At 43.5% G+C, this 22,412-nt stretch overlaps 1 protein-coding gene across 1 annotated transcript in view; it reads right to left on the reverse strand.

Annotated features, from left to right (window-relative positions):
- Nucleotides 1–22,412, reverse strand: part of LOC137379754 (aldo-keto reductase family 1 member B1-like) — a 49,876-nt gene that overhangs the window by 781 nt on the left and 26,683 nt on the right. The window contains exons 7-9 of the mRNA XM_068051079.1: nt 16,632–16,713; nt 14,152–14,235; nt 13,699–13,781 (exon numbers count right to left, since the gene is read on the reverse strand). Of these exons, the coding sequence (XP_067907180.1) occupies nt 13,699–13,781; nt 14,152–14,235; nt 16,632–16,713 (249 nt within the window). The remainder of the gene's footprint in view (nt 1–13,698; nt 13,782–14,151; nt 14,236–16,631; nt 16,714–22,412) is intronic.

A 22,412-nucleotide genomic window follows, 5' to 3' on the forward strand; every position in this document is an offset into this window, starting at 1 on the left:
TACTTACACTGGAATGGACAAGCTGAACCTTTTTTTTTCTTTCCAAAGTGATTGCTGACAACGCACCGGCCCATAACGCAACACTGACGTCAGAGTACGCCAAGCTGCGCACATGTGCAGCTACATCTTGCCAGGACTTAGTGGCGCATGCGCGGGATGACATCATCGCGCTGCACCAGATCTATCATCATGCACGCGCGACAAAGCATCATTGGGTATCCAGCCCCTCACTCGGCTGGAGGAAGAGGCTGAATGGGAGACTTTGAGGCTGGAGCTCGATCCCTGTCACTCGCTCCCCCCCCACTAGCCGCTCTCCCCCCTCGGCAACTCGCTCCAGGCCTTGGCACCTCCTCCCACACCTCTAGCCAATTGTTCCTCGCTTCCCGCCACCTCACTCTGCGCCACCCTCCTCCAGCCACTAGCTCCAGGCGGCGCCGCTTCCCTCCTCTTGGCCACTTGCTCCTACGTCACCCCTTGCGGCCAGTCTTGCTTCTTCGGGCGGCACGTGGAGACTGACGAAATGTGGCAGCGAGTGGGCAAGAGGGGAGAAGCAGTGCGGCCTGGAGCTAGCGGCTGAAGGGCAGTTGCGGGAAGCAAGACAGCAACCGGAGAGTGGGATGGTGCGAAGCAGGGAACAATCGGCCAGTGAAGTGGCGGGGGGGGGGGGGGGGGGGGGGGCGGGAGCAGCGAGGTCTGGAGCTAGCGGCTGAGGGGAGGTGGGGGGGGGGGGGGGGGGAGAAGCGGTCGTTGGGGAGGAGGGGGGAGAAAGCGAGTTGCCGAGGGTGGAAAGCAGTCAGTGGGGTGGGAGCTAGTAGCTGCATTCGGGTGAAATCAGTCCTAGTCAGTCATATCAATGAATCACAATAACAAATTTGCAGCACATTTTGTACTCTGCCTGATTTTCTTTTCCATCCATCGGGGTGCCAATTCACTATCTTCCAATGGAAATTCAATCATAAAATTCCTTTTGTATTTAATATGATTACTGGAATATTAAATAGATCTGAGAATTAGTTATCCTATAACTACATACGAGCATATTACTGGGCTTCCATCCAACTTAATGTAAGGTTAGTTTGTGAAAACCATCTCGCCGTAAGCAATTCCTGTGATAAATTGAGCAGCTCCATCTTTAATCCTGGTAGCTGCCTGAACATTGCAGACACTGATGTTCCAGTTGAAGAGCCTGCATTTGCACATGTGCAAGTACCGTACCACCTAATGGTTGCGTTGTCAACAAACTCTGCTTTTTTATTTAGTGAATTTAGTGCATATTTTTTTTTTATTTTATAGTGCATATTCAGCTAAACTTCACGCGTTCAATGCATTTGAATAGTTGAGTCTCCTGGCGAGAGGCAGTTATTGCGCAACTACTGGAGGATCAGGACATCTCAGACAGCAACTGCCTTATTTCTGTATTTAACTATGCATGTGAGGTCACTGGAAGTTGCTGTTGGATTTCCAAAGACAACGGTAAACTTCCCCATTACTTCTAACAGCAAAATCAAGCCCATAATTTTTTTTGCGACAGTTGCAACTTCCTCCTCGATTCGGTGGATGCATTCATACTCCCTCCTACTGTGCTGAGCCATGCACACCACAGCAGTGCCAGGCATACCTTTTGTATGCTTAGTTTGTTGATCTCAATTAGGGGAGAAAAAAAATAGGAGTGTAGTAAGTGGTTTTAGCAAACAGGAGAGAGAAGAATGGACCTAATACGGGTTACTACCTACTTGCTAAACTGTTAATTGTGTCAATGGTGTGATTATATGAAGGTGAAGGGTGTTAATTGGGGTTTTAGTTGAGCACTTATAAGCAGACACTCACTAAGACTAGTGGAGGTTTTGAGTGAGAAGATCCACGTTTGAAATCTTTTTACTTTGCATAATAAATGTGAAACTGAGTAAATATAAGCTCCAGCATTATCCTTCCATAACAGACTTTCTGGAATTTTACATGGTAACAGATGATGGTTACCCAAAGCTGAATGTTGGAAAATAGGACTTTTTTGGGGATAGAAAACTAAAATCTCAAGGGCTATAGTGGAAAATATGAAAGAAAGCAAGTGCAAATTGTCAGAGTATGATTACCCTCTAATGTTCTCAAAGTCTGAACCATATGACCAGTGGAAGAATAAAGTGGATATGGGTTACATTTCTACCAAACAGGAAACAAGGTATGGCTTTGGTGTTGTCACTTACTACCAAAAGTAAAATCAGAAGTAAAGTGCTTTCTGAACTGGATGCTCGTCCCTTGGATACTAATGAAGGATTGGATCTTCTGTTCGAAATCTTGGATAAAATTTACAAGAAAGATGACTTATTGAACGTGTACGAGGCATGGTCAGACTTTGATAGATTTCAGAAAACAGATAGTTATTCAATAGAGGAATATATCACAGACTTTAACAGACTGTATAAAAGATTCAGAAAATTCAATTTGGAGATCCCTGGTTCAGTGCTAGCTTTTAAATTGCTAGATTGGGCTAGGTTGTCACATATGGACAGGCTCCTGGTTCTAACTGGGGTTCGGTTCTTGGACAAAGACCCCCTGTTGGAGAAAATGTCTGTGGCCTTAAAGAAAATTCCTGGGGAAACTGTCATTTCCCACAGTCCTGGTAGAATAAGGTGGGCACTCTGCAGTGACACAAAGAATGGAGGACTCAATATTCACTAGATTTGGAAATAATCCAGATACTGGAAGCAGGCCTAAGTACAATGGAAGAGTTAAAGACAGGAGGAATGAGGATGAAAGCATCTTTAGCAGGTCTGAATATTACAGGGGAAGACAGAATTGGAACAGCAATCAGTGGCAAATGAATCCTAGGAATGCCCAAGGAACAGTTAACAGGTGCTTCAGATGTGACTCAGTATTATTATGCAATGAATTGCCCTAAGTGGAGGAACAGAGTCTTCGAAATATCACACAATGCAGAGAATTGAGGCAGAAGAGGGAGATACTGATGGATCTGAATTAATTGTACTAGTCACAAGGAGTTTTAGTCCTGTGATGAATGTGTTGGTTGCAGATTTGTTCAATTGTGCAGTACTGGATAGTGCTTGTCGGTCAACAGTATGTGGAACTGGTTGGTTACAATGTTCTCTGGGTTTACTCAGTAGTGAGGATCGACGCAAGGTTAAGGAATATAAATGTACGACCAGCTTTAGGTTTGGCGATAACACATTGAAATCACTGAAGAGAGTTGTAATCGCATGTAAAATAGCTGGGGTAAGTCACTTTATCAGTACTGATGTAGTCTCCAGTGAGATACTTTTACCGTTGAGTAAGCCTTCAATGAAAAAGGCACAGATGAAACTTGATAAGGAACATGATAAAGTAATTGTTTTTGGGAAGCCAATGAACTTGCACTTTAGCCAGTCAAGGCATTATTTTATACCCTTAACAAAACCTGATATTTCTCGTCAGTGTTAGAGAAGTGTTGATGACATCAGGCATCATGAATCAGAGATAAAAGACAAATTGTCTTAAAGTTACACAGACAATTTGCACACTCTTCTTGTCAGAGATTAAAATCCCTACTAAAGGATCCAGATGTGATTATGAGGATAATAGATTAGTGAAAAGTGTGAAATTTGTAAAAAAGTATCTGACACCACGACGTCCTATTGTCAGCCTTCCATTGTCACGTGACTAACTAGGTAGTTGCCATGGATTTAAAGGAATGGGCCAAAGACAAGAGTCACAGAGATACAGCACTGAAACAAGCCCTTCGGTCCACCGAGTCTATGCCGACCATCAACCACCTATTTATACAAATCCTACATTAATCCCATATTCCCTACCACATCCCCAACTTCCCTCAATTCTCCTACTACCTACCTACATTAGGGGAAATTTACAATGGCCAATTTACCTATCAACCTGCAAGTCTTTGGCTGTGGGAAGAAACAGGAGCACCCAGTGGAAACCGACACGGTCAGAGGGAGAACTTGCAAACTCCGCACAGGCAGTACCCAGAACTGAACCCGGGTCGCTGGAGCTGTGAGGCTGCGGTGCTAACCACTGTGAGAAGAATATTTTCATTCTACATTTTATAGACCTAACAACTAGATTTAGTCTTTCTACAATAATAAATATTAAGGACAAAAGGGTGATTATGGACAAAATTATGGAGAAATGGATCGGGACTGGGCTTGGGGCACCAGTTAAGTTTCTGACTGAATGGAAGGGAATTTGCCAATGATTAGTTCAGAAATAAATGTGAAATCGTGAACATTATGGTTATGAACACTGCAGCTGAAAGTACTTTCAGCAATGGGCTTTGTGAAAGGAATCACACAGTGGTTGATGAAATGTTACATAAAATCTTAGCTGACCACCCAAGCTGCAAGCTGACAACTGCCCTGGCAAGGGTGGTTCATGCAAAGAATTCACTTCAAATGATTGCAGGATATAGTCCCTCTCAATTGGTCTATGGGCAGAATCCCAAATTGCAGATGCAGGGTGTTATTTGGGGTTTTAGTTGAGCACTTATAAATAGATACTAAGATGGACGGCACACTGGCACAGCGCCTAGCACCACAGCCTCAGCTCCAGCGACCTAGGTTCGGTTCTGGGTACTGTCTGTGCAGAGTTTGCAAGTTCTCCCTGTGACTGCGTGGGTTTCCCCCAGGTGCTCCGGTTTCCTCCCACATGCCAAAGACTTGCGGGTTGATAGGTAAATTGGTCTTTGTAAAAATTGCCCCTAGTGTAGGTAGGAGGTAGAAGAATTGAGGGAAGGTGGGGATGTGAGAGGGGAAAATGGGATTAATGTAGGATTAGTATAAATGGATGGCTGTTGGTCGGCACTGACTCGGTGGGTCGAAGGGCCTGTTTCAGTGCTATAACTCTCTATGACTATGACTCTAAGACTGCTGGAAGTTTTGAGTGAGGAACTCCATGTCTGTAATCCTTTTATTCTGCACAATAAATGTGAAACGGAGTAAATATCAGCTCCAGCATTATGCTTCCATAACAAGCTTTCTGGAATTTAACACTACTGATCCAAGAATGTGCTGTGGAAATATGGTAGAGGATGAAGAGATACTGAATTAGCGAGAGGGTAGAAAATTAGATTAGTAACTAGTTTGAAAGAAGGAACACAAGAGTTGGAGTTAAGAGCAGTTTCTTGAGTGGTTGGTGGATAGTGTGTCTCAGGGTTCTGTTTTGGGACCACTTCTGTTGACTGTGTACATCAATAATTTAGATATAGGGCTCAAGAGAATATTGTGAAAATTTGCAGATGATAAAATAGGTGATATCTCCCGAGAACCAAAAAGGAAGCTGCAAAGTGATTCAAGATGGCAAAATGGGCAAAAAAGTGACAGATGGAATTCAGTGTCAGTAAATGAGCTGGTACATTTTCTTTATTAAAAGAAGTAATTAAATTTGGACGAGGGGAAGGTTGGTGATGTGAAAACAGAGGGATTGTTGGATCACAAGACATTATTACCAGCACCTTAAGCAGAATGTTTAATGGCTATAACTAAGTTATATAAGTTATGGCAAGTACAGAATATAAACAAAGATGTAATGGTGACTATATAAAATCTCAGTAAGACCATAGTTGGAGTGCTGTATGCAGCTTTGGGCTCCACACTGTATGAAGGATATTGAGTTAATGGAAAGAGAACAGCACAGATCCCAAGCAGCATCCCAGTGAATGAGGGGAAAAAAGGCTTGAAAAATAGGACCATTTCTGTAAAAGCAGGAGTAGATTAATGGCGATTTAGGCATTTTAAAGCTATGCAGGGACAGGATAAAGTAGACAGAAACAGATCATTTCCATTGAGGGGTGGGAAAGGGAAAATAGATATGATTAAAACATGAGATTAAGTTAGAGAACAGGAGAAACTTTTTGAATCACACAAGTGGGTTGTAAAGTTGTGGAATACACTTCCATTGCCCTATTACAAAAACAGGAGTACAACATTTTGCCCCTCAAGCCTGTTCCGCCATTCAAATCAAATCATGATTGAAATGTGCTCAAGCACCACCATGGAGGATTTTATAAAAATTGGAAAATGCGGGAAACAGCAAGTCTGGCAGCATCTGTGATGAAAGAAACATTTAACGTTTCAGGTCAATGGTCTTCAAAAGAACTGCAAGGTGTCAGAGATGAACAAATTTTAAACAAGTGAAGGGCCAGAGAAGAAGGGGGATGAGAGGGGTGGGTCTGAAATGGGGAAAGGTCTGTGATAAGGTGGAAGCAGGTGCGATTAAATAACAAAAGTGATGGTGTTAGACAAAGAGGTGATAATGAGACAGGAATAGAAACAGAGCATTGGTGAGGCCCCACCTGGGAGTACTATGTGCAGACTGGTCTCCTTACCCAAGGAAGGATATTCTTGCCCTAAAGGGCGTGCATTGAAGGTTCACTAGATTGGTATAAAAAGATTGGCATCAGTGGAGAGAGAAAGCTGACATTTCCAGTTGGATAAGAATCAGTATTTCCAGGACTTTGGTTTTTATTTCAAATTTCCATCACCTGCTGTATTTTGCTTTTATTTTACTGGACTGTACAGACTCTGCCTGGTCAGCATCCCCAGCATTCTTGCTTTGATTTCAGATTTTCAACTCCTGCAGGATTAAGCTTTGGTCGTCATTTCAGTTCAGATAAGTGACTGAAGGAAAGGGAAATGTAAACAGACTGGGCATGTCAAACTAGGACCACTGTTCGCATGGAGAATAAATACAAATACAAACTAGTTTCCATGGTGCAATTTCTGTGATTTTACATAGAAAAACTTTGGTGTGATGTCCTGCTTCCTCCTTCCTTCCCCCTCCCCTGACCACCAGTTCCCCAACAACTGGAGAGTGACTATTTGGTTCAGATGTTAGATAGTGTTGCTCAATGCTTACTCAATATAGTGGCAGATGCTTTGATGTGTGGGAAGACAAGTTACTTTAATTCTATGCCAGGACAATCTAGATGGGCTGGTCAGGGGGGGGGGGGGGGGTGGAGAGGGTCAGTATAATTTTCTTTGATATTCTACCTCAGGATTCAACTAAAATGAAATCTAATGACCGCAGGTGACACTACCATGATCTTTTCTCAATATACTTGTGGGACTTTGTACCACAGAAGAACAAATGTTTGGTGCTAAAATCAAAAGAAATATCTGGGAGTATATGTAAAACTAAATTTCAAAAATCCACTGTTTACAGACCATTCAGAATTTTTCAATTTATTGAGCTAATCCCCTTCAATGCACTCTCTTTCCTTTCTAAAGGTGTTGACTCATTGCTGTGGTAAACAGTTGTCTGGGCACAAGTAACCTTGCAATATCCCAGTTAAGCCTGCAAGCTATTCTTGTACTAGAGGCATCACAGATAATCCTGTCCTTCACAGTCACTGACTAGCTGTCAAGAATGGATGATTTTTCTACCTCAGTGTAACCCTGGAGCACTTAAACCAATTGCAGCATCATCTGTTTGTGATCATCTAATTGTGCAGGCTGGAGAAAAATAAATGGAAGGCATGGAAAGGTGTCCCCAAACCACCCCCATCCCGGTTCATGGACACGTCCCTAGAGGTAATTCTGGAAGCAAGCCAGGGAGGACAGAGGACAGCAGGAGGCAGCCAGAAAGCCTCAAACAGGCTTGGCTTGAGGAAACTGGGGCGGCTAACAGCTGGACTGTGGTGCAGAGGACCTGGATCCAGCGCTGTAAACAGTTCAATGCCTGGCAAAGCGAGTGGCCTGCAAATCGCACTCTCAATTCCTTAGCAGTCTTCTGCATAGCAATCGCTGACCAACACTCCTTTCTACCACACCGATTCCCTTCTTCCCAACTCTTCAAATCCCATCTCAACAGACAGCCTGGTGTCCTCTCAGTTAATTCCTTGCATTCATCTCTTTTTTTTTCATTGTAGAAGAGAGCCCTGGCTCACTGCCAGGACAGATTGAGAACCAAGGGTGGAGCTGCATTTATGATCATCCTGACAGTGATGGAGGAAGAAGCCCTGGAGATCAGCAGGGTAGCAGCAGTGCAGGCTGTAGCTGATTGAGAGATGGGGGTGGTCCAGAAGCCTAGTGACAGCATTAGATATCTCACTCCCACTTGGCACTGAACTGTCACTCACATTGAGCCAATGTCACCAATACATTAACTGTCATGACCTGCATGATGCCAAGTTGGAACCCAATTTCACCTATTTACAGCCCTAACTCATCTCTTTCATCAAATGCAAGTGCGTTGCTGCCCAGCTGGATACAGATGATGCGGAGTCTTTGGGGTGCGGTCATACACTAAAGGTGCACTTGTGGAGCAGCAACAGGAAATGTGAGCAGTCAGAATTTCCAGAGGCAGGGGGCACTCTTGTGCAGAAGATGGAGGAGCACATCTCTACCATGATTGCGGTGATATCTCATGTTTAAGCTCATGTCACCTTCACCGAGACAAAATCGTGGTTAACCTCACAGCGAGTCATATGCAGCAGGCCAAGGAGTGGATCTTAGCCCACAATGGACTGCACACTATGGCTTCCACTTTGCAAAGCTTTAATCAAAGAATCACCTTGATGGCTAACACCACACTCAACTGCAGCTAAGTAATCCCCCGCTCTTGATTAGCAGCGAAATGCAGGGAGGCATTGAGAGGGAAGATAGAGAAAGGGATGATAGTGGAGGATCTTGTCAAGGTGGCCCCACTTCATGGCCTTGTCTTCTACCCCCAGAATAGCACAAGCTGCATTCTGCCCTTGCAGGGATGCAGGTGGGCAATCTTTGGCAAGGACTCTCAAGACTCCAAAACCCAGAGGATGTACACCACTAGCATCACGTGTCAGAATTGGAAAATGAGCAGCTTGCCTCCAGCTCTGCTGAAGCCACTGGACAGCACCACAAGTGAAAGAGGGTGCAATAATGGTCTTAGTTACACAAAGGGAGCTGCTTATTACACTAATTTCATCATAAACAATGTTTATTTCAAAGAAGGCATGATTTTCTGTGACTCAATTGTCATGGCATCATTTTTGCTCTACCCCTGGAAGGTGAATGAACACAGACACATTGATGAGGATACAAGACTCTGAATGTAATGGGTGGATGGCTGTCTGAAGCAAGGAGTTTTGCTGCTGCTGCAGGTGGGGGGGGGGGGGGGGGGGGGGGGGGGAAGTGGAAGGGTTGTTTGCACAGGGTTCAGCATGGGTTGAGTGCAATTCTGCAAGCACTGTTCTCAATTGAAACATGCCTGGGTGATGAAATCACAAGCACCTACGTGCCAATAACACTTTAAGATGTTTCCTTCCTCCAAAGACATTAGGTTCTCTCCACCTTCCTCTAGTGCCATCTCCAGTCCTCTATGCAGTACTAATGGCGTGAGCAGCACACCCCTACTATCCTGCATACCCTTCCCCGGCCACAAGGGCGCCTACTGATTTGTCAATGCAACTGAACCTCCATTTCACCAAGCCAATGGTTTGCTGTATTCTGGCTCTGGTGATAAGACGGCTCCTGTGCCTCGGTGATGGGGTTAGTCACTGGGATCACTAGTTAGGCCTCGAGTGGGAAATCTTGTCCCCCAGAAGACAACTGCTGAAGCTCTCTGGTGGAGAGAACAGCTGTGGAACCAAAGATTACTGATTACTTCAAATTGACTGTTCAACTGGCTGTAGATTATACCTATGTGACAATCAAAGCATCAGAACAATGACCTGGGCCTCTGGAAATCCTGCAATGGAGACAAAGCCAACAGCCCTCTGGGTTGTGGGCTGCAGATTGCAAGATTCTTCATATTTCAGGAGCTGAAGCCAGAATGAACTGGCTGCAAAGAAATTGAGGGCTGTGGTCACCTTGATAGCCATGGCCAATGGGTGGCCATATGCTCCTACTTCCCTTCGATCTTCTTCCAAGGGGATGCAGAGGTCTGCAAGCACCTGCTGACAGAGCCAGAGCCTATGGAGGTACTGATGCTCAGAGGAATCGGGAAGATTACAGATCCTGTGCTGAGGAGATCACCTCCTTTGACATGCAACCCTTTGCCCATCCTCTCTGCTTCATCCAGCTGCAAGGGGCTGTGGAAAATGCTACAGTTGCTGCTACTCCTAGAGTTGCAGTCCATGCTGCAGTGGCTGCTGAGTTGAAGGATGCTGCACATCTCCCTCAGAGGGCCAAACAACTGCAAAATATATGGACCCCATCACACAGGGAAATTCATAGGCGATAAGGTGACTTGTTCTTCAGGTATCAAAAGTACTTAATAATTGGCACTACATTGTTGTCCCTGCTCAGCATAGTGGGGAAAGTCTTTGCTCGAGTCGCTTTAAACAGGCTCCAGAAGCTGGCCGAGCGCGTCTACCCTGAGGTACAGTGTGGCTTTCGTGCAGAGAGATCGACCATGGACATGCTGTTCTCCCTTCGTCAGGTACAGGAGAAATGCCGCGAACAACAGATGCCCCTCTACGTTGCTTTCATTGATCTCACCAAAGCCTTTGACCTCGTCAGCAAACGTGGTCTCTTCAGACTACTAGAAAAGATCAGATGTCCACCAAAGCTACTAAGTATCATCACCTCATTCCATGACAATATGAAAGGCACAATTCAGCATAGCGGCACCTCATCAGACCCCTTTCCTATCCTGAGTGGCGTGAAACAGGGCTGTGTTCTCGCACCTACACTTTTGGGATTTTCTTCTCCCTGCTGCTCTCACATGCGTTCAAGTCTTCAGAAGAAGGAATTTTCCTCCACACAAGATCAGGGGGCAGGTTGTTCAACCTTGCCCGTCTAAGAGCGAAGACCAAAGTACGGAAAGTCCTCATCAGGGAACTCCTCTTTGCTGACGATGCTGCTTTAACATCTCACACAGAAGAGTGTCTGCAGAGTCTCATTGACAGGTTTGCGGCTGCCTGCAACGAATTTGGCCTAACCATCAGCCTCAAAAAAACAAACATCATGGGACAGGACGTCAGAAATGCTCCATCCATCAATATCAGCACCCACACTCTGGAAGTGGTTCAAGAGTTCACCTACCGAGGCTCAACTATCACCAGTAACCTGTCTCTCGATGCAGAAATCAACAAGCGCATGGGAAAGGCTTCCACTGCTATGTCCAGACTGGCCAAGAGAGTGTGGGAAAATGGCGCAGTGACATGGAACACAAAAGTCCGAGTGTATCAAGCCTGGGTCCTCAGTACCTTGCTCTACGGCAGCGAGGCCTGGACAACGTATGTCAGCCAAGAGTGACGTCTCAATTCATTCCATCTTCGCTGCCTCCAGAGAATCCTTGGCATCAGGTGGCAGGACCGTACCTCCAATACAGAAGTCCTTGAGGCGGCCAACATCCCCAGCTCATACACACTACTGGGTCAGCAGCGCTCGAGATGGCTTGGCCATGTGAGCCGCATGGAAGATGGCAGGATCCCCAAAGACACATTGTACAGCGAGCTCGCCACTGCTATCAGACTCACTGGCCATCCATGTCTCCGCTTTAAAGACGTCTGCAAACACAACATGAGGTCCTGTGACATTGATCACAAGTCGTAGCAGTCAGTTGCCAGCGATCGCCAGAGCTGGCGGGCAGCCATAAAGGCGGGGCTAAAGTGTGGCGAGTCGAAGAGACTTAGCAGTTGGCAGGAAAAAAGACAGAAGCGCAAGGGGACAGCCAACTGTGTAACAGTCCCAACAAACAATTTGTTCTGCAACAACTGTGGAAGAGCCTGTCACTCTAACATTGGCCTTTATAGACACTCCAGGCGCTGCTCCACAAACCACTGACCACCTCTAGGCACTTACCCATTGTCTCTTGAGACAAGGAGGCCAAAGAAGAAGAACATTGTTGCCCCCATATAAACTGATCAGGCTAAAGGATGTCAGTGCAATGTGGCTGAGCTCAGGCTTGCCAGTGTCAATCCTTGTACTGCTATCAGGTAAGATTCAGTCGTCCATGACTTCTCACTGTGCACTCTCCTTCTCCAACTACCAGGTTACAAACACAAGGCAGAACCAGTGTGCTGTTGGGAAAGAAGGAATCCATTGGTAGACTCGCTCTTAAAATGCCTTAAGTACTTCAAATGGCTCCTGCCAGATCAATGGAGGTTCCCCACTGCACTCACAACCTATCCTGAGAAAGTGGGAAGAGGGAGAGATCACATCAGGATCCCAACCTGAAAATACTTTTTGGAATCTTGCCACCCACTAGCCCCTGAACTCACCTCTAACAGCCTGGGAAAGCTCCTCCCAAAATATTTGTTCAATGTCTCTGCCATTTCCTCATTCCCCCATGATAATTTACCCTGTTTTTGCCTCTAAGGGACCAACATTTATTTTAGCTACTCTCTCTTTTGTATACATGTAAAAGCTCTTAGAATCTGTCAAAAAACCCTATATGCCAAATGAGAAATATTAATTTCATCGACTGGAAACTTACTTTGAGACTTTTAATGGGAAAAATCCTACAAATTACTTTAAAAAAAAAACTAGCAGCCAAGATGGCCACTGCAATTTGCATATGAAATACCAGGAGATTGAACTGGAGACAAAAAGTCGAACAAGAAGCCCAGCCAGGACAACGGCTTGCTCCAAGTGATTGAATTACCTAAAATGGCTTCATTAGCACAACAGTCAAGGCCATCCTCTCACACTGACTTTGGAAGAGCCAACCCCTTCCAAGTGTGAATGGGTATCCTGGGGCATGTAGAACCTTGAATTTCATTAGAAAATTCCAGAAAACCTCCTTAGAAACAAAGGGGATTGAGAGAACCATGTGACTATCTGTTCATCTCTGAAGAAACCAAGAGCTGTTGCACAGACAGAGACAAAGTAGTAGCAGAGTGTACAGCAGCAGAAAGCTGTGTGCTTCTTTTCCTCTCTCACCAGAAAACATCAAGTTTGAAAACCATCTGCGACTGGGGGACCCTCCATGCCTGCAGACAGCTGAAGATAGCCAACTGCAATTCTGTCTTCAATCAAACCCTGAGCAAAGCAGGCCAACCAAGTGCACTTTGACCAGCAAGGACTTCAAAAATACAGCTTCATAGAGTCAGAGTTATACAGCACTGAAACAGGCCTTTCGGCCCATCGTGTACACGCTGGCCATCAAGCACCTGTCTATTCTAATCCAATTTTCCAGCACTTGGCCCGTGGCCTTGTATGCTATGGCATTTCAAGTGCTCATATGGATACTTCTTAAATGTTGATAGGGTTCCTTCCTCTACCACCCCTTCAGGCAGTGTGTTCCAGATTCCAACCACCCTCTGGGTGAAAACATTTTCCTCAAATCCCCTCTAAACAGTGAGCAAGTACCTCATTGATCAAAGTCAAGGGTTGAGGTTTCTTCATCACTACGTCCCCATATCTGCCCAATTCGTACTCACACCCTCCTGTCTCGGATTGTTGACCAACTTAAGTTTTACTTAACCGACAGGACATTACTGCCTCCTGGAACAAAACGTCCAGGTAACTCTCCCCTCCCCTTGATGCCTCGCAATGTCTGCAGCTCGGACCCCAGCTCAACATTTCTGCACCGCAGTTTCTCGAGCTATAACCACTTAACCCAGATATTACAATGCTCTCCAACTACTGGAGGTAAAACAAAAATAAAAAGCAGCAGCTCCTTCATCCTCTGCACAGCATTCCCTCTTGCAACAAATTCCTGACTTTAACATTTATAGGAAGCACTCAATCTGTGATTACTCTGTGCTCCACACTCATCATAATTCAAAAAAAATGAGAATATATCAATTTGTTAATCACAACTCACCAAAGCAGTGGGCAGCATCGCCAGTTCTTGTTGAAGCTGAGGATGGTCCTCATCTCCTCATCACTCAACTGAAAATTAAATACCTGCAATACAAACATATGTTTATAATGTCACACCAAACCTACAGAAGCATGGTGAAGTACCATACTACAACCATTATATGGGAGCAAGCACAAAGGATCTTTTAATTGGTCACCCATTTAAAAAAAAAATCAGACATATCTAGTAGAGCTAGTAAGCACCTTGGTTTTCAATACAGGCATCCCAAGATGGCCAGAATTGGTTTTTTTTTAAATCCAAAATTTCTCTTCTCTTCAATGCAATTAGCATTTCTTCATTCTGTACCAGCGCTAAGTAGGTACCGTCCAACAAATCTCAGTCACTCTGTACCCGCTATCTTGTTGAACTTAAAAGATTTTAAGATCACCCCACCACCACCATCCCCTCACCTACCTGAAAGTTTCCCTGAATATGTTTTGGGGTAACAGATTTTGGAATTACAATCACACCTCTCTGAATCTGGAACCGGATCAAGACCTGAAACAAAAATCCCACACACTTAGTACAAATACTTTTTTCTACAAAATTTTCCACAAAAACTGGGGGATAGTTACATTGATTCGTGGAGACTTTATTGCAGGCTTGTTGCTAAGGGACATCTCTAGTGGGGTGAAACATCTGCTCACCCTGTTGGGGCCCAGAGCCTGGCCAAGAGAACTGGCATATGGGAAGTGGAATTCCACACTGGGAAGTGACAGAAAAAAATATTTGTTGCAGCAAGCCCCTTCTGCAGAAGAGGCAGCTGTCAACCTGTGTGCGCGAATAGTTTTCTCCTGCTGAGGGGGCCTGTGTATGGAATTTGCATAGACCCTTTTCTATTCAACCTAATATTCTCTTCTGCAAAAAAGGTAGAATGCTGGGATCTAACTGGCAACTAGTGCTCAAATCAGGAAAGTGGCAGAAAATGTTCGAGGTAATGTTTCCTCCATGGTGTAATATACATCCATATGCCCAAATATGGTTAATTTTGCACAGCCAGAATTATTCTCTGGAAAATGACAACCCGACTCAAGTCCCTGGTGAGACAGAGGCAGAAAGCCTCTATCTCTTACATGGCACAAGAACCACCCAAAGAGGTGTTCACATAGCAGGAAATCTGGTGGCTGCTACACTAGCACAGTGGTGCAGTGGTTAGCACAGCAGCCTCACAGCTCCAGCGACCAGTGTTCAATTCTGGGTACTGCCTGTGCAGAGTTTGTAAGTTCTCCCTGTGACTGCGTGGGTTTTCGGCGGGTGCTCCTGTTTCCTCCCACAGCCAAAGACTTGCAGGTTGATAGGTAAATTGGCCATTATAAATTGTCCCTAGTATTGGTAGGGGAATTGTGGGGATGTGGTAAGAATATGGGATTAATGTAGGATTAGTATAAATGGGTGGTTGATGGTCGGCACAGACTCGGTGGGCCAAAAGGCCTGTTTCAGTGCTGTATCTCTTAATAAAAATAAATAAAATAATAAAAGGAACAGAGGTTAAATGGCAAATTATTCCACTCCTTTCCAGAGATCAGTAAAAAAAAAAAAAAGTACCTGCTTAAATTGTTTGGGTGCTGGAGGATAGACAAACAATAACATTCACCCATACAGACTGTCAAGTTGGTAAGCAATGATGGCATCCTGGTCTTCAGTACAGTGCAATGTATAAACAATAAAACGATCAGCAAGATCAAAAATGAAGTCACACTACAGCTCGAAATGAAAAAAAAAGCACTGTAAGCACCAAGAAGCAGATTTCTATTTACTGAATCAAACAAATCACAGAGCAGGCATATACCCACTTGGTGTTTGGATCATTCATTCAATCTCAGAATCCTTTGTCCGCGCTCTTCCCTACAACTCAAGTTTAAATTTTTAAATGCCATCACATCAGAATTGACCATTAGGTGCAAAGGGTCCAACTTAAAACAACAGGAACATGTAGTAGTCCAAAGTCATAAAATAGATTCAACCTTTAAAAACATACAATATATAGAAGCAACCATACAAAGCTGAAAAAGAGTTTACACTAATTTGATGCAAGATTAGACAATATCTTCATCCATGCTGGGGGATTTAAGTTTAAAATGTTGAAGTTTTATGGTGTCTGGAACCTGAACGTGAAGGGGACATTCTTTTGAATTAGAAGTATTGCAGCTTGTGTTGCTGAATAATTTTAATTAATAGTAAAATAAAATACCTCCAAACTGATTTTTAGTCATAAGAACATATGAAATAAGAGCAGGAGTAGGTTACTTGATCCTTCGAGCCTGGTCCACCATTCAGAAAGATCCTGGTTGGTTGATCTTCTACCTCAACTCCACCTTCATAGCCCTGAATTCCTTTTGTACCCATCAAAAAAATCTAACAACCTCTAACATGAATATACTTAATGACTGAGCACTCAGAACTCTCTGGGTTGAAGAATTGCAAAGACTTACAACCCTTTGAGTGAAGAAATTTCTCTTCATCTCATTCCTAAGTAGCCGACCCCTTATACTGAGACTGTGACCCTTAGGTCCAGGCTCCCCAGCCAGGAGAACCATCTTCCCAACATCTACCCTGCCAAGTCCCTTAAGAATTTTATATGATTCAGTTAGATCACCTCTCACTCTTCTAAACTCTATGGAATACAGGCTTAGACTAATCAATCTATCGTCGTAGAACAAACCCCTTAGCCCAGTCCCTTACAGGTTAGTGTAATAAAGTAAGCCGGAAGTAGCATAGCAAATTGCAGAAAATACAGTCTAAGCACTTGAAACGTTACTGTAAGAAAATGAATCAAATAAAGTTAATAGTAATTGAATTATTTAATGCCAAAGTTAAGAGCATAGACTACAGCTATGGTTACTGTACTCACACCAGAATCTCTCACTGCTGCAGATTTAACAGTGAGCCCCTACCTGTGCTACTGTTTTTCCATGTAGTTCAGCTATAACCTTGAGTTTAGGATCCTCAAGGAGTTTAGGTTCACCTGCTTTCGCCCTAGAATAACGAAAGGAAACTAAATTACTTAAGTTTGCAATTTACCGGGAATTAAAACTTTAACATGATTTCCAATTGGGAATCCATGATGGACACAGCCCTGGTTGACGATGAGCAATCTGCAAGTAGACATTCATTGCTGCTCCGAAAACACCATGAAGAGGTGTACACCCACACAGCTTATAAAGAGATACCACCTCTGCACAAAAGTACAACTGAGACTGGAAATCTGCAGCATGGGATTCTGAGAAGAAACTTTCCACTTAACCATATTCCGTTCTGTTCCCAAGGATTTGCATTTACAGCAGTGGTGGGCATAGGAGTGATCACAATAGATTGCTCCAAAAACAAATACAGTGCAAAAGTTGGGAATTCACTGCAGAGCGTGAAGAGGGTGAATACTGCGGATGCTGGAAATCTGAAATGATCCAACGAGATTCGAGACAGAGACATCGGCTGCAGATGCATTCGCTCAGGGCAGTCTCGCCGTCCACAAATCCCCACATACTGCAGTCCAGACACACAACCTGCTGTGCCATATCTTAGTCTAGATTTCTTATATCTACTTTTGCTTTCCTTTTCGACGCACTAACACACTGGACAAAAATGTTAAGTACAAATGTCACCTGCCCCACAGATGGCAGAGTCAGTAGTTCACGCATCAGACTCGTTAGCCATGTTTGAGCTCACTGAACCAGAGTGGAAAGAAGTCATCCTTAGTCCCAAAGGATTGCCCAAGAAGAAGAAAGAGTAAGGGGAAGACAAGTGAGATGGAAATCGAAGCTCCGCAGAACCACATCCTATTCAACAGCTACAATGTATTTCCTAACTGTGAGGATAAGGATGAAGACAGTCGAAGGACAGACCAATGCTTCTTGGAGCAGGAGGATGTCCAAAACGGACAGGAGGAGAGGAAGCAAAATGGGGTAGTTGTGGCAGGTTCAATAATTAGGGAAACAGATGGAATCCTTTATAAAACAGGATCGAAAGTCCCACATATGTTGGCTACCTGGTGCCAGGATGAGGGACAGCTTGAACCAAACTGAAAGGATGTTGGAGAGGGGGTGGATCCAGTCATTGTGATCCATGTTGGAACCAACACATCAGTAAGAGGTCCTGTTTAGACAGTACTAGGACTTAAAGCATAGGACCTCAAGCATTCTAATCGCTGGATTATCACCTTAGCCATGAGCAAACTGCTGTAGCGATAAGACGATTATGGAGGTGAGCATCTGGCTGAGGAAGTGGTATGGGAAAGAGGGGTTCTACTTCATGGGATATTGACATCAATTCTCAGACAGTAAGGAACTCTATCTTTGGAACAGACTTCGCCTGAATCAGGCTAGGAGCAGCAAAGGGGTAGGACTCGTGCAAATGGTAACAGTAATACCAAAAAACAAATGAAAGGGAAGCGAGATTGGTTCAGAAGATAAGAGCCCATGGGATCCAGGGCAATTTGGCAAACGGGATCCAAATTTGGCTTAGTGGCAGGAGGCAGAGGGTGATGGTCGAGGGTTGTTTTTGCGAGTGGAAGCCTGTGACCAGTGGTGTACCGCAGGGATCGGTCCTGGGACCCTTGCTATTTGTAGTGTACATTAATGATTTAGACGTGAATATAGGAGGCATGATCAATAAGTTCCCAGATACAATGGATGGTAGGACCCTAGGAAGTACAGAGGGTCAGAGACACTTTGGTGTACTTGTCCATAGATCACTGAAGGCAGTAGCACAGGTAAATAAGGTGGTTAAGGAAGGCATATAGGATACTTGCCTTTATTAGCCGATGCATAGAATGTAAGAGCAGGGAGTTTATGATGGAGCTGTACAAAATGCTAGTTGGGCCACAGCTGGAGTACTGTGTACAGTTCTGGTTGCCACACTATAGGAAGGATGTGATTGCACTGCAGAGGGTACAGAGGAGATTCACCAGGATGTTGCCTGGGCTGGAGCATTTCAGCTATCATGTTTTTAGCTCTGGATAGGCGAAGGTTGTTTTCCTTAGAGCAGAGAAGGCTGAGGGGGGACCTGATTGAGGTATACAAAATTAAGAGGGGCATAGATAGGAAGAAACTTTTTCCCTTAGTGGAGCTGTCAATAACCAGGGGGCATAGATTTAAGGGGCAGGAGGTTTAGAGGGGATGTGAAGAAACAAATTTTCACCCAGAGGGTGGTTGGAGTCTGGAACACCACTGCCTGAAGGGGTGGTAGAGGCAGGAACCCTCACAACATTTAAGAAGTATTTAGATGAGCACTTGAAACGCCATAGCATACAAAGCTACGGGCCAAGTGCTGGAAAATGGGATTAGAATAGATAGATGCTTGATGGACGGCACAGATATGATGGGCCAAAGGGCCTATTATCAGTGCTGTATAACTCTATGACTCTAATTTGTGACTAAGGAAAATATATAGAAAGGAGGGAGCCAGAGAAGGAGTAGCTTTAATGTTTAAGGATGAAACCACTTCAATAAGAGACGATATAACAAGAAAGAAGTGGGTAGTGGAGACTTTATTGGTAGAATTAAGAAACAGAAAAGGCTTTAAGACTATAGTAGGAGTTATGTATAGGCCTCCTGGTAGGAGCTGTGAAAAGGGGAAATTGCATAAATGTAAAGATTAGACAAACACATAGCAAAGGTAATGTGGTTTTAATAGAGGATTTTAACTTTCATAGAAGCAGACTGACATGTCAAAAGGTGGTGGATTTTTTTAAGTGTCCAGGATAGTTTTCTGCAACAAAGTGTCCTAGAAACACCAAGGAAGCATGCCATATTAGATTTAATATGGAACAATGGGCCAGGTTTAGTTGACAGGCTAACGGTGCATGAATACATATCTAACAGCGATCATATGATCAAACTCAACGAGTGCTTGAAAAGGTAGAAAAGCAAAAACAGCTAAGATTCTTAGGTAATGCTGACTTCAATGCAATGAGACAGACTGTGCACAGTAAACTGGGCAAATCTGTTCATAAGTAACATGACAGATCAGTGGGAGGTGTTCATAGAATTTAATATGGTTCAGAACATGTTTATACGCCTAAGGGGCAACAGCACTACTTGCCAGAAAAAAAACAGCATTGACAACTAAAGATGTAAGAGACAATATATAACTAAAAGAAAAATCGTTCAAAAAAGACAATAGCAGATCCTGGCAAATAGGCAAGATTCAAAGAGCAGCAAAGGGTGACAAAACAGATAGAATGGCTATAAAAAAGTATGAAAATATGGCATATCAAAATCAACAAATTCTTTTATTATGTTAGGAAGTAGAGAGTGGTCAGGAGCAATGTGGGGTCCCTGAAAACTAATAATGGTATTGCCATTGAAAATAAGAAAACAGCGGACATGTTGAATAATCACTGTGTCAACATTTAGAGGATAAGGTCAACATACAGACATCCCAACAAAACTAATATTCAATCAGAGACAAGGACTCACCAAAATTAACATAAGTGAAATAGCAGTAATGAAGAAAACAATGGCACTAGAGTGGCAAATTTCCAGGACCAGATGGTTTCCATTCCAGGATTTTAAAGTAGGTGAAAAGCATTGTCGATGCCCTAACTATAATATTCCAAAATTCCCTTGATTCAGGCACTGTTTCTCCAACTGGAAAATTGTGCACAAGACACTCCGCTATCTAGGAAAGGAGAGGGAGGAAAACCAGGGAATTGTAGACTGGTTAGCCTAATAACCAATACAAAAGCAAAATACTATAGATGTTGGAAATCTGAAATAAAAACAGAAAATACTGGAAATACTCAGCAGGTCTGGCAGTATCTGTGGAGCAAAAAGCAGAGTTAATGTTTTAGCTCAATGTTCTGTAGAAAGGTCATCGACCTGAAACGTTAACACTGTTTCTGTCTCCACATATGTTGCCTGACCTGCTGAGTATTTCCAGTATTTTCTGCCTTTGTTTTAGCCTAATAACTGTTGTTTGGAAATTACTGGAGTCTATAATTAAAGCTAGAATGCCTGAACACCTTGAAAATTTTCAGCTGGTCAGAGAACTGACATGGATTTGTAAAGGTAGGTCCTGCCTGATGAACCTGATTAGTTACCTTCAAAAAAATTCAAAGTAGTGAATAGGGAATGTCTGTGCATGTTATTTATATAGACTTCGAGAAAGCATTTGAAAAAGCTCCTCATAAGAGACTGTTAGCTAAACTATGCACTGTACTTATTAACAGCTTAGATGATGGGATAGGATAGACAACCCCATATCCAAATTTGTCAATGACAGATAGGTGACTCTGTAAGCAATGTAGTTGGAAACATAAAATTACCAAGAGATATTGATAGATTACATGAATGGGCAAAACTGTGGCAAATCCATTTCAATGCAGACAAATGGGAAGTCATCCACTTTGGACCAAAAAGGAAAAAATAAAGGGTACTTTCTAAATGATCAAAAGCTAGAAACAGTGGAGGTCCAAAAGAGATTTGTGAATCCAGATATATAGATTAAAATGTCATGAACAGGTACTGAAAAAATAAAGGTAATGGAATGCTGGCCTTTATAACTAGGGGACTAGAATAAAGGGGGTAGAAGTCTTCCTTTAGCTATACAAAGCCTTGGTCATACTACACCTGGAGTATTGTGAGCAGCTCCGGGCACCGCACTTTCTGAAGAATATACTGGCCTTGGAAGGCATGCAGTCTATGTTTACCGAACGATATCTGGACTCTAAGGAATAAATTACAAGATTACACACCTGAGATTGCATTCCCTGGAATTTAGAAAGTTAAGGGATGATTTGATCAAAGTAGATAGATAGAGAGAAACTATTTTCTGCTGGTTGGGGAATTAGGGCTGAGAGTGTGGTGGAGAAAAACAATGTGGGAGTGGAATATTCTAAAAATTAGAACCACTTTTCAGGAGTGAAATTAGGAAACACTTCCACACACGAAAGGAAGTAGAAGTTAGGAACTCTTCTGAAAATGGCAACTGATGCTGGGTCAATTGCAAATTTAAATCAGAGATTGATAGATTTTTGTTATACAAAAGTATTAAGGGATATGGAGCAAAGGTGGATATATGGAGTTAGTTGCAGATCAGCCATAATCTTATTGAATGATGGAACAGGTTTGAGGGGCTAACTGACCAACTTCTATTCCTATCACATGAACTACATACTTGATCATAAAATGGGTAAAGCACAGAAGGTGGTCATTCAGCTTGTTGCATCCGTGCCAGCTCTCTAACAGCAATTCAGCTAGTCCCACTCTCCCAACTTTTTCTCCATAGCTCTGCATATTTCCTCTCTTCATGTGCTTATCCAATTACCTTTTGAAAGCCATGACTGACTCGGTCACCATTCTCTCAGGCAGTGCATTCCAGATCCTAACCATGCTTTGTATAAAGAAGGTTTTTCCTCACGTCGCCTTTGTTTCTTCTGTCATTCACCTTAAATCGGTGTCCTTGGATTCCCGATCCTTCCATCAATGGAAATATCTACTTTGTTCAGCCCCCTCATGATTTTGAACACCTGTCAAATTTCCTCTCAACCTTCTCTTCCCCAAGGAGAACAGCCCCAGCTTTGGCAAGCTACCACGTAACTGAAGTCCCTTATCCCTGGAATCATTCTTATAAATCTTTTTTTTGCAACCTCTCCAATGCCTTCTCAAAGTGTGGTGCCCAGAATTGGGCACAATATTTCAGTTGAGCTCAAGCCGGTATTTTATTGAAGGTTTACC

Source organism: Heterodontus francisci, chromosome 18, assembly GCF_036365525.1.
Source record: "Heterodontus francisci isolate sHetFra1 chromosome 18, sHetFra1.hap1, whole genome shotgun sequence".
Classification (NCBI taxonomy): domain Eukaryota; kingdom Metazoa; phylum Chordata; class Chondrichthyes; order Heterodontiformes; family Heterodontidae; genus Heterodontus; species Heterodontus francisci.